The sequence below is a fragment of the Chrysochloris asiatica genome, unplaced genomic scaffold (genome assembly GCF_000296735.1).
Source record: "Chrysochloris asiatica unplaced genomic scaffold, ChrAsi1.0 scaffold00117, whole genome shotgun sequence".
In the NCBI taxonomy this organism is placed as follows: domain Eukaryota; kingdom Metazoa; phylum Chordata; class Mammalia; order Afrosoricida; family Chrysochloridae; genus Chrysochloris; species Chrysochloris asiatica.
Genome location: NW_006408635.1, coordinates 2,451,888 through 2,464,676, shown reverse-complemented (window position 1 = coordinate 2,464,676; position 12,789 = coordinate 2,451,888). Strand labels below are relative to the sequence as shown.

The 12,789-nt window shown below is 38.8% G+C and overlaps 1 protein-coding gene across 1 annotated transcript in view; it reads right to left on the bottom strand.

The window, feature by feature from the left end:
- SCAF8 (SR-related CTD-associated factor 8) overlaps positions 1-12,789 on the bottom strand; it is an 86,904-nt gene that overhangs the window by 8,856 nt on the left and 65,259 nt on the right. Inside the window, exons 16-18 of the mRNA XM_006868476.1 lie at positions 5,768-5,904; positions 3,720-3,864; positions 610-678 (exon numbers count right to left, since the gene is read on the bottom strand). Coding sequence (XP_006868538.1) covers positions 610-678; positions 3,720-3,864; positions 5,768-5,904 — 351 coding nt within the window. The remainder of the gene's footprint in view (positions 1-609; positions 679-3,719; positions 3,865-5,767; positions 5,905-12,789) is intronic.

The following is a 12,789-nucleotide window of genomic DNA, read 5'->3' as shown; positions in this document are numbered from 1 at the left end:
TTCATTTTACATTAAATATCAGGAGATGAAGGAATAAATTCAATACAACAACAGACACACACAAAAAAAACCCAATAACAAAAGAAAAGAAATTTAAAAAATTCATTGCATGGGATATCATATAGACATGAAAGATTAAACAAAGCAGGGTCTGAGCAGGACTGTTCTGGATTAAGAAATTTAATAAACAAAAACAAAATAAATAAGATATACGAAAGATCTTTGAATTTTGAGTTAAATTAATTCTAAAAAGCCACTTTTGAGATAACTTGTCAACTTTCAATATAGACTGGGGATTATGATCCTGTTAATGCTTTGTTGTTGTTTCCTACTGATAGTGACCCTGTTACACGGTTTCTGAGGCGTGGGAGCAGAAAGCCTCATCTTTCTCCTGCGGAGTGGCGGGCAAGCTCGAACTATGGACCTTGTGGTTCATAGTCCAGTGCTTACTGTGTGGAGCCACCACGTCCTCTGTGAATGTTTCAATTTTAGAAAGCATGAAATAAAAAAATGAGCTTCACAATAAAAGATTTAAAACAATTCACCAGAACGCAAGCTGACACATTACTATCATGCCTAAAGAAAAAACCCTAAAATTCGAAGACTCACATGTTGGTACTACCGGTGGAATCGTCGGCGGTGGGACAACAGGTGGTGGAACTGGGGGTGGCATGAAACCTACACAGAATAAAAGAAACAGTACAAGAAAAATTATTTTTAGAAACCAAAGATTTCTATAATAAAGTGGTCTTTCATGACTATTTGTGTACTCATTTTCTATTTACAAAATGCTTTTAAATACTACTGCATTTGAGTTGGCCCCCAATTTATGGAAACGCTGTGCATACCAGAAACACACACTGCCAGTAAAGTGCCTTCTCTCTGGCTGGTTTTTCAGCAGTACATCACCAAGCCTTTTTCATCGCCTGTCTTAATCTGGAAGCACCCATGAAACCCGCTCCATATCACAGCAACACACAAGCCCCCAATGACAGACAAGTGATGGCTACACATGAAGTACCCTGGTTAGGAGGTACCCTGCATCTCACACATCTTTAAGCATAGTATATATATATATATATATATTATACAGACTCTTTACTGAGTCTTCAAAAAGAAAAAGAACAAGATACTACAAATCCCCCAGGTGGGGGAAATCAGATGCCATGATGAAGTTCCAATGTTCTACCTCCCTGCGGTGACCTCTGATAGGACACAGAGAAGGAATCTCCTCCCATAACCACAGCTGACAGCATCACTGACTCGCATACACATACAGGGAGAGGACTATTGCAGGTAGGAAAGCTTACAGTCTCTGAGACTCTCAGAGACTGTAATAACATCACCAGGTAATCATTAAGGGTGTGCCCACGAAAGTTCCAGCCAAAGCTAGTCAGAAGTGGCCCAGAAGCCATGTTTTAAATACTCTGCTTCTAACTCTGGCAGGTCAGCTGTCAGAGGTCCATGAGGTATTCAAGAAAAATTGGGACTGCTGGACACTAAAACCTAGGTTAAAGGTGGGCTTCAGCTCTGCCTGGCTGGAGTTGTTCAAAGGCAGAAAGTCTTCAGATTTCACGTTCTATAGCAACCACCAAGGGCCAAGATAAGTAAGGAAGAGTGACCCTTATCATGAACATTCTATTTATTTACTCATCCTATTTACGGATCCCTTCCCGTTATGTGGCACTTTCTAAAATGCTGTAAGGCAAAGATCATTACAAGCCAAGTAATGTGGTTATGCACCAACAATGACTATGTGGGGATCAAATAAACACTGGTTTTCACGTTACTTTTCACATGATATGCAATAATGTCACCTGTCAAATACGACAATGCCTTTCTTCGATACACACAGTAACCACTAACTCAGAATAGTATTAACTGATCTTGGGCAGTTCACTATGATGCCATGTTTTGAGCACTGGAATAAACCTTTAATTTATTATTGGCTTTTTCATGATTTTAAATCAAGTAACCAATCTAGAATTTTACTTGCTAATATTTTTTGAAATTGAAAATCATTAATAAATCCATTGTAAAACAATGGCAAAAATAAGGGATGAGACACTAAATTGCTATCATCTTGTCTAGATGGGTCTGGTGAAAGGAGATGGGGATAAGATTCGTAAGACTCAGTAGTGAATTACTGTTATCATGACTAATCACAACTGTCACAATTGTAAAGGTAGAAGTTTTGTAACAAAAATAAAGGGGAGTGATTAATCTTACAGTCCAGAAACAGAGGACCCTAGGACCATCAAGAGAGGAATACACAAATAGAATGTGGGACCTTATCCAGAGAAGCAGCAGCACCAGAGATGGAGGTAGAGATGGGGGCATGGAGACCCTAGATTCATCAACTAAGAAGAGAAGGACTAAGAACTGGTGGCCAGGAGCAGACTTGCAGAATGTGCCCTTTATTATATATGCCTGAATGGGTTTTTTGTTTGTGTGTTTTTTTTAAAAAAAAAGCTAAAGTGGATAAAGAGAAATACTTTTAACTGATGGTATATGGAGGGGATTATAATCAATGTAATGAAACAAGTTATATGAAGTGTTGCATGTGAAACTGATGATGTGCCCTGTAAACTTTCACTCAATCCACAATAAAAACCTTAAATTAAAAAAATAAATAAATAAATAACATAAGAACAACAACAAAAAAATAAGGGATGAGAGAAGTGATTTTTCAACATGTGTGATAGGCCATGCCTTTGTAAGATTTATGCAGTTTGGTTTTATCAAATCAGTTGTAAAACATATTCTAAGAAATTAAATTTTAAATTGCAAACTCAGAAGTATTTGATAGGAATAATTTTTAATATTAAAATTGAAAGAACAAAATTCTTATTAACCTGCCAACTTTAAATTCTCATATCATAATTTTTAATTTCCACATTATATATCAAATTACAACCATTCTCAATGAGTCCATTTTTTTTCATTTTACTGGCACATTTAAGAAGTGTATGCAATTGGTCAAGAACTAAAACTTCAGAAAGCACCCTTTAAAACCTGTAAGTAATTCATGAAATTCAAAAACAGAAGAAGTTTGAGTCCGTTTGTAACTCTCCCTCATTCTCATAACACCCCACGGCCAAATACTAAAAGCTCTAATCTCTAAGCAGTACAAGTAGCTACTTAACTGTAAGATACAGGTTAAGTCATTTTTCATCTTTATCTGGAAACACTGATTCACAGAACTTCTGTTTATTAAAAAAATTATTTTTCAAAAGTACTGCAAATGTAACTAACATTTAGAGTGTTTACAAATTCATATAAATGTATTTTACATATAAATACATATAAATTTCTAATGTTAAAATGGACATTTATGTTTAGTAGGGGCAGTTTCTGATGGGTGATAATTACGGAGAACTTGCATGTGAAAACTATACTAGTTAAACTTAAAGAGTATCCCAATGATTTTGAAAGATTCTGACTTCCTTTCTGTCTCTACTTCCCAAAATATAGTCTTCCAGAAACCTGAATCACCTGAGAATTTGTTTGAACTGCAAATTCTCGGACTCACACAGACTGATTATGCAGGTATTCTGGGGTGGGGCACAGCTGTCTGCTTCAAGAAGCCCTCCAGGTGACTCTGATACAGGCAAAGCTCTGACAACCATTGTTCTGTGGCATTTATGTGTGGAGAAAGGCCAACTATAACAACTTTCTAAAAAGAATTCAAATAATAAAGTATCACCAGAATTCCTTACCAGGAGGTGGTTGTGAAGGGTTAAAACTTGCACGAAGAAAAGGCGGTGGGGGCAGTGGACTGAATCCAGGAGGCGGAACCGGCATTGACACAGGAAACGCTGGTGGGACTAAACTAACCGTGGGCACAGCTGGTGCGACTGGAATCTTTTGGAGATAAAAAAAAATAGCGAACATCATTTTATCTACCTGCATGATCACACCTTGGGAAAAATAAAAGGCATATATATTACTTTTTTACTTAGGAAGGTAACAAATACCTTTACAGAAATTCCCTTTCTTGTCTTACACCTACGTTGTAAGTGAACCTTCTTGGGACAAAGGCAATGGAATGCTATTCAGCGGATAGTTTACTTGGAGATACCTACCTTACATTCAAGGCGCTCTGGCAGTGTAGTGGTTACCTATCGGGCTGCCAACCTCAGGGTTGGCAGTTCGAAACTATCAGCTGTTCCACGGGAGAAAGATGAGGCATTCTGATCCCGTAAACATTTGTAGCCTCAGAAACCCTGTGCAGGGTCATTATGAGTCGGAACCAACTCCACAGTCCTTAACAACAACACCACCTCACATTCAGATAACGGGAAGTAATTGGTCAGCTATTCAAATACTGAGTATTATGTTCAATTTTAAATCGCCACCTCCCAGCAAGTTGAAGAACATCTAGCTATTCTGTGCAATCTAACCTTTAAGAAGCAGATCAATAACAGCTTTGAATGGCTTGGGTTTCTCACAATTGTATTTTCTAATCCCAATATAACTGTCTTTTTCATACTCATCTGCCTCCTGGACCTCTCCTGAACTTAGGTAGAAGCAACCATCTCAGTTTAACTGTTGAAAACATATTTCAAACTTGATGTGCAAAACTGAACTCCCAATTAACTATCCCAAGGCCAAGGTGAGTCTTCCTAGTCTTTACCATCCTTATTGTTGCTGTTGTTGTTAAGTGCCGTCGAGTCAATTCCAACCCATAGCGACCCTGTACAGGGTTTCCAAGGAGCAGCTGGTGTGCTTGATCCGCCAACCTTGCAGTTCAAATGACTTTGCAGTCTGGCCCATTAACCCACAGCGCCACAACAAATGGTAATTCTCTTTCCAATTTCTCAGGTCCAAACCCTTCCCCCCCTCTGCTCTTTTTCACAAGTCCACATCTAATCACAGCAGAAGGTCCCATGAGTCTACCTTCGAAATCTGTCTGATGGCTGAGCACATCTCTCCAACACCACCGCGATCAGCTCCATCTCAGCCACATCTCAACTAAACTAACACAACAGCTAACTGGTTTTCCCTGCTATGATCAATCCCCATAGAGATTTACTCTCCAAAATAGCAACTCTTTAAATACTACATCCAATCAAGTCACCCCTTTGCTCAAAAGTATCCAATCTTCCCCTTCATTCTGGCATATTTGCTACTCCTGGAACACCCCAAGTGTGTGTGCTCCTGGCAGCTCTTTAAAACACTGCCTGTTTTGTAGACCTGTAATGCTCGTTCCCTAGACATCCATGCACACCGTTCAAAGGTCATCATCTATTTCAACTTGCAAGCACTTCTCCAGGCACTTAGGATCAACCCTACCCAGCTGTTTATACTTCAACAGAATCCATTACCTGATTTATTCAGTATGTCTGGCATTGCCAGTGAGACTGTAAGTTTCCATAAGGGGAAGAATGCCACCATTTCTGAAAATAGTCTTTATTTAATAATAGTTGGACTAAACTCGATAAACTAACCTATAGTTCTATCAACTTAAAATCTTCTCAGAAAACCATGAACCACCATGTTACACACAAGCTTTCAGAAACCATACTCGTACTTCCGTATTTCCTGGCTCTGTTTTAAATGTAATGTGAAAAGCACCACCACCACCACAAGGGTACGCAGAGCATCAGCAAAACTTTATGAAAAGATTTAAATGAATCAGTACTCTGCCTACTACTACTGACAAATACTTGCTCAAATGTGTACAGTTCACTCAGTTTTTCATCCTTGCATGCTTCAAAACCCAGATGTAACAGCACCGCCCACACAACACAGAACCAGTACTAACCTGTAGCATGGCAACAGGGGGAGGGAAAACCTCTGCCTGGGTTGTGACCACGGTCTCCTTTTCAACGGGAGGTGGAGGACTTGGAGTCGTCTGAACCGGTTCTTTTACAGGTTCTGCAGTTTTCACTGTCTCCCACTCTAAACAAAACATTGGAAATGGATTTCCTTGACTAGGTGTAACTCCATTTTCTTCCCATGTCTACACTCGTTTCATTCACCCTTTGCAATCAATCCATTCACACCTTTAGGATGTGTCCACAATAGCCCGGGTAAACAAGGAGTCCTAAGCTTGGCATAGGAAACCTGCATGAAGGACACTAAGAGATTCTGGCTAACATACATGCACAAATGTGCAATAGTAGAGATATGACAGCTGGTCTGAGAAAGGTGGCCTTTATTCTATACTTTCTCACAATGTTCAACAATACAGAAACTTCTTCTAAGGAAAACAGAGTAGCTCAAACAAACAACCAAGAGACAGAGCTAGAAAATGCTTTGAGGAAGAAGAGGCACTAGAATTACCTGAAAAAGAATTCTGGAGAATGATACTGAGGTACACATCCAAACATTTCACAAAAAAGGCAAGAAAACAAAGAAGAATTCAAAAAAGTGCTACAGGAACAATCAAACAAAACAGATATAGCACTGGAGGCAATACAAAATCTGCAACAAAAATCCAGAAGATCAATAATACTAAGATACCAAAAATGGACAATATATTGAAAGGGCAAAGGAGTAGAATCGAAATCAATGGAAACCAGAATTAGCAGTCTTAAGATAAATTTCTCAACACTATTAAGATAGAAGAAAAACTGAAAAAAGAATGAAAAAATATGAAGAAAGCCTGAGATTCATGTGGGACAACATGCAATGGAATAACCTACAGGTCATAATTCCAGAAGAGGAAGAGACAAAGACAACCACACAAATGATAGTCAAAGAGCTGCTAGAAGAAAATTTCCCTAACATCATGAAATATGAGATGGCTATGTATTCAAGAAGCTGAATGAACATGGACACTGAACAGCATTCTGCTACAAAGCCAATAGGTACTAACACAAATAAAAAACAAAAGAAAAATGTCTTGTAGCAAACGAGACTGACAACACAACATACTGAAACCGTTGGGACACCGGAAAAGCAGTGTTAGAGGGCAATTTATAGCAATCAATGCACAAATCCAAAAAGAAGAACCAAAATTAACACATTAACACAATACCTCCAACTATGAGAAAAAGAGCAGCAAACTAAGCCTACAGTCACCAGAGGAAATAACAAAGACTAAAGCAGAAATAATTGAATTAGTAAACAGAAAAACGATTCCTCAGACATCTGGTGATGTCACACCAGAACCAATGGAAATAAAAGTAACAGAATACTACGAAAGCTTATTATGTTCCAATAAATCTGAAAATCTGGAAAACAGGAAAGACCACATGATCATATCAATTGATGCAGAAAAGGCATTTGACAAAATCCAAAAAACATTCTTGATAAAAACACTCAACAAAGTAGGAACTGAAGGGAAAATTCCCAACATAGTTAAGAACATAATTAACACAATTAATACAAAACCAATAGTCAACATCAGACTCGGTGGAGAGAAACTCAAAGCCTTCCCTTTGTCAGCAGGACCCAGACAACAATGCCCTTTATCACCACTCAGTTCAATACTGTATTGGAAGTCATAGCCACAGCTATAAGGCAAGATAGGGAAATTTAAAGGAATCCAAATTAGCAAAGAAGTAAAACTATTTGCAGATGATATGCTCCTATACATAAAAAATCCAAAAGAGTCAGCAAAAAACTTATTGGAGCTCACTGGAAGATTCAGTGAAGTGGCAGGGTACAAGATCACTAAACAAAATTCAGTTGTATTCCTCTACACTAAAAAAGACCGTTCTGACAAGGAAATGAAAAAAAATACCATTTACAATAGCCACCCAAAGGATGAAATACTTAGATATAAATCTAACCAGAGAACCACAAACCTGAACAAATAAAACTACAAAGCACTACTACTAGAAACGAAAAGAGATGTTCAAAAATGGAAGGATATACCATGCTCATGGATAGGAAAACTTAGCACTATGACAATGTCAATAGTACCCAAAGCAATCTACAGATACAATTCACTTCCAATCCAAATTCCAACAATGTTCTTTAAAGAGATGGAAAAAAAGATCACAAACTTTATATGGAAAAGAAAGAGACCTCAGAGAAGCAAAGCACTGCTTAAGTAAAACAAAGTTGGAGGTCTCTCACTCCCTGATCTCACAAAATACTACATAGACATAGTGGTCAAAAGAGCCTAATACTAATACAATGGAAAAGAATCAAGAAACCCAAAGTAAATCCATCCACATACAGAACTTATCTTTGACAAAGGGCCACAACACAAAAAATGAGAAAGTATAGATAGTGACTTCAACAAATGGTGCTGGCAAAACTGGAAACTGATTTGCAAAAGAATGACACAAGTCCCATAGCTCACACCATATACAAAAATACATTCAACATGGATGAAGACCTAAATGGAAAACCTAGAACAATAAAGATCATCAGTGAAAAAATAGGAACAAACGTAGGGGCTCTAATATATGGCAAACATACCCTATCCAACATGCCACAAAACAACAAATAATAGCAGAGTAGCAGACACAATAGATGACGGGGACTTGCAAAAATCAGAAACTTCTGTGCATGAAAAGATTCCTTCAAAAGAGTAAAAAGGGAGCACCACAATATTGAATGAAACCATTATTGTAAAGGCTTAAAAAATGGTTTCCATACCTGGTGTAGTGGCATAGGAGAAGCACTTGATCTCAAGGTCGGTTTGAACCACAAGGTCACAGGTTCAAACTCACTAGACACTACTCAGAAACCCTATGCAGGGTTGCTTTGAGTCAAAATAGACTCAACAGAAATTAAGAACAATAACAACAAAAACGGAAAGAAACATTCTTCGATGGATACCAGGAGCGGGACAGAGGGGAGAGTACTATACTGGCTAGAGGGTAAACAAATGTCAGGGAAGGCAATATATAAGAAGGGAGAGTATAATACACAAGAGGGAGGGTGAAGGATAAACAATGAAGATAGGGAAGACTTAGGGAGGTATTATGCATGGACTATATGGAGTAGAGGTAAATAGTGATGTATATACACAACCTTGGAACAACAGTGTTCTGTGGGTTGATAGGTGGATCAAGACATAGGCTGAATGGGTAAAGGAGTGGAGGGAATGTTTATGCGTTTGACAGTCTTGTGGATACTGGTTTCCCCTGACTAATACTGTAAAATAGACATTTATAGGTGATGGAAATTACTATTGAAAATTATGATTACAGAAAGCTTGTAAGCCCGTCTTCACCCAACAACTGACTGAATTTGCTAAAAGTCCATACAGAATTTCTCCATGAAAATAGGCTTCTTTTGAAACCTGGGTAGAGAAGGGGGCCTTTGGTGGAATCTTGAACCACATCCAGAACCTTCTGAGTTAAGACATTCCCATTTGAAAAGCTATTCAGACCAATTCAAAACTGCTGGGAAATAATCAGATTCTTACTGATAGAAAACACCAGCGGAACAAAAAGCAGATTGCTTGGCTGTTTGAGTTCCAAGCAAACTGTTTGCTTTGGAGGCATCAAGGCAAGTCCAAATAGCCCAGCAGAGAAAATCCTTGTCTAAGCCTGAAAAAGTCTTAGTATGCTTGCTGGTGACCACTTTGGGTCTCCTTGTGAGAAGAAGTGGGGAAATGCAGGAACAGACACCTGGCTGAGTATGGTCATGTCCCACTGACATTCAATGACCTTGAGATAAGAGAGAGAAGAAGAAGGACTGGCTGGTTTGAAGTATAAGGAGCTGAGTGACCTCCTGATCCACAGGCATTCATCTAGCCCCTGGCAGCTAAGGCTGAGAGTGAAGTGGCCTGCTTGTCTGAAGGTCTAGGAGGTGTGTTTGAACTCCCAAGCATGCAGCTAGTACACATCTGACTTAACATGCATAGCTAGCGGACCAGAACTTGAACAGGTGAAGATAAATGTGTTTGTTACTGTGAGCAAGTGTAAATTATTACAATGTGATGAACTGGACTTTTGCTTATAGGTGCAGTTGCTCAAAATTCCAACTGAAGTGGAAGGATTCGTCTTATCAAGGAATAAGCTTATTCCCTCAATGTACTGGGTTGACAGGGATGGGCAACTTAGACATTAGCTCCCATAAAGGCATGAAGTAGATGGCTTACAAGCGTTCATGTGTGTGCTGTTTCAGAACAAGGCGAGTAAGCTAGAATCCCCACTGAATACTGTTCCTCTTTTCCAGATGGATCCGGTCAAAGGGAAGGGGTATGATGGTGATAGGATTTTAAGATTCAGTAGTGAGTAAATATCAGAAGTATTCATTGTGATTTTCACAACTGTAATTGTAGAAAGATATGTAACTAAAGGGGAAGAGCAGTTATTCTTTCATTTCAGGAAGACGATCCCAGGACCATCAAGAATGAAGAGCATGAGTGGAGCATGAGATCCCTGACTTGAAAAGCAGAGACAGCAGCGACGTGGCCTGGAGACATAGAGCAGCTACGGGCTCTAGACAGATGAACTGAGTGGGGCTGTGGGCCTGTGGAACACATCATCAATGTGGCAAGTTCAGGCTGAAGCTGAAGAAAATGAAAACAAATCAACAAGAGCCAAAATATGACCTGGAACATATCTCACCTGAAATCAGAAATCACCTCAAGAACACATTTCAGGCATTAGACTCTATAAAGAGCAAAGAACAGAAGAGAAGACATCAACAACATCATAACAGTAAGGAAGGAAAAGGTAAAGCTAGAAAACCAAAAGGGAATGACACACGTTCAACATTTCTCAAACTAAGGGAACTGAAGAAGTAGTTCAAGCCTCAACTTGTAATACTGAGGGATTGCATGGGCAAAATGTTAAATGATGCAGAAAGTATCAAAAGATCATGGAAGGAATACACAGAGTCACTGTACCAAAAAGAAGCAGTCAACAATTTAAAGAGGTTAACAACAAATGATCAAGAGTCAATGATACTGTAATTCCTATCCCCTCTGTATACAGCATTGACAGGTATGGGCAACTTAAGACATTGGCCACCTAAAATGAGGGGGCAATAAAGGCACGAAGTGACTGGCTTACAAGTTTTCAAGAGGGAGTCTAGTTTTAAGAGTATGTGAGGGAAAACTGAGTCCCCACTGAACAGTTTTCATCTTGTCTAGACGGATCTGATGAAAAGAGATGGGGATAAGATTCTTATGATTCAATAGTGATTAACTGCTATCACGACTAATTGCAACTGTCACAACTGTAAAGGTAGAATTTCTGTAACAACAACAAAAAAAAGAGAGGTGTAGTTAATCTTATACAGTCCAGGACCAGAGGACCCTAGGACCATCAAGGGAGAAGAGCACAAGGGAATATGGGACCCTATCCAGAGAAGCAGCAACACCAGAAATGAAGGCAGAGGTGAGGACATGGAGAAAGGGAGCAGCTGAGAACTCTAGACTCGTGGAAAGAGAAAAGCTGTGTACTGGTGGCCAGGAGGTAGGCTTGCAGAATGTGTCCTTTGGTTGTTTAAATCATTATATATTCCTGAGTGTTTCTGTGTACACCTCCCCTCCCCAAAAAACAAAAACAAAAGGAATAGAAGCAAATACTGTTGAATGATTATGCACGGAGGAGACTGTAATCATTGCAGTGAAATGATGAGTGTAAAACTGATGTTCTCCCATGTAAACTCAATTCACAATAAAAACTTAAAAAACAAAAAAAGAAGAGTTAATGATATTAAAGGAAGAAGTCCAAGACGCATTGAAGATGTTGGCAAAAAACAAGGTGCTGGGAAATGATGGAATACAAATTGAAATCTTTCAGCAATCACGCAAAGCACTGGAGGCACTCTCTCATCTATGCCAAGAAATTTGGAAGACAAGTCAAATGACTGGAAGAGATTCACATCTGTGCTTATTCCAAAGAGAGGTGAGAGAATGGAATATGGAAATCATTGGACACTATCACTAATATTGCATATACAAATAAAATTTTGCTAAAGATAATTAAAAAACAGCTGCAATGATATATTAACAGTGAAATTCCAGAGGTTCAAGCTGGATTCAAGAGAGGATGTGGAATGAGAGATATCACTGCTGACAGACACCAGATGGATCCTGGCTGAGAGCAGAGAATATCAGGAAGATGTTTACCTGTGCGTTATTGACTATGAAAAGGCTTTGGATTGTGTGGATCGAAAGCTATGGACAACATTCTGGAGCACTTAATCGTGTTCATGAGGAACCTGTATATAGACCAAGACACAGTTGTTCGAACAGAACAAGGAAACACTTTAATGGTTTAAAATTAGGAAAGGTGTGCGACAGTGTTGTATTCTTTCACCATACTTATTCAACCTGTATGCTGAGCAAATAATCCAAGAAGCTGGATTCTATACAGATAAATGTGGCAGCAGGGTTGGAGGAAAACTCATCAACAACCTGCAATATGCAGATGATACAACCTTGATTACAAAAAAGTAAAGAGAGCTTAAAATGCTTACTGATGAAGATCAAAGACCACAGCCTTTGGTATGGGTTGCACCTCAATGTAAAGAAAACAAAAGTCCTCACCACTGGACCAATAAATAAGATCCATATAAATGGAGAAAACACTGAAGTTGTCAAAGATTTCATTTTACTCAGATCAACCATCAACACTCATGGAAGCAGCAGTCAAGAAATCAAATGATGTACTGTACTGGGCAAATCTGCTGCACAAGACCTTTTTAAAGTGTTGAAGAACAAAAGATGTCAATTTGAGGACTAAGATGTGCCTGATCCAAGCCAGGGTATTTTCAATAACCTCACATGCATATGAAAGTTGGACAGTGAATAAAGAAGACTGCAGAAGAAATGATACATTTGAGCTATGGTGTTGGAGGAGAGTATTAAAGGTATCGTGGACTGCCAAAAAAGCAAACCAATCTGTGCTTTAAGAACTACAG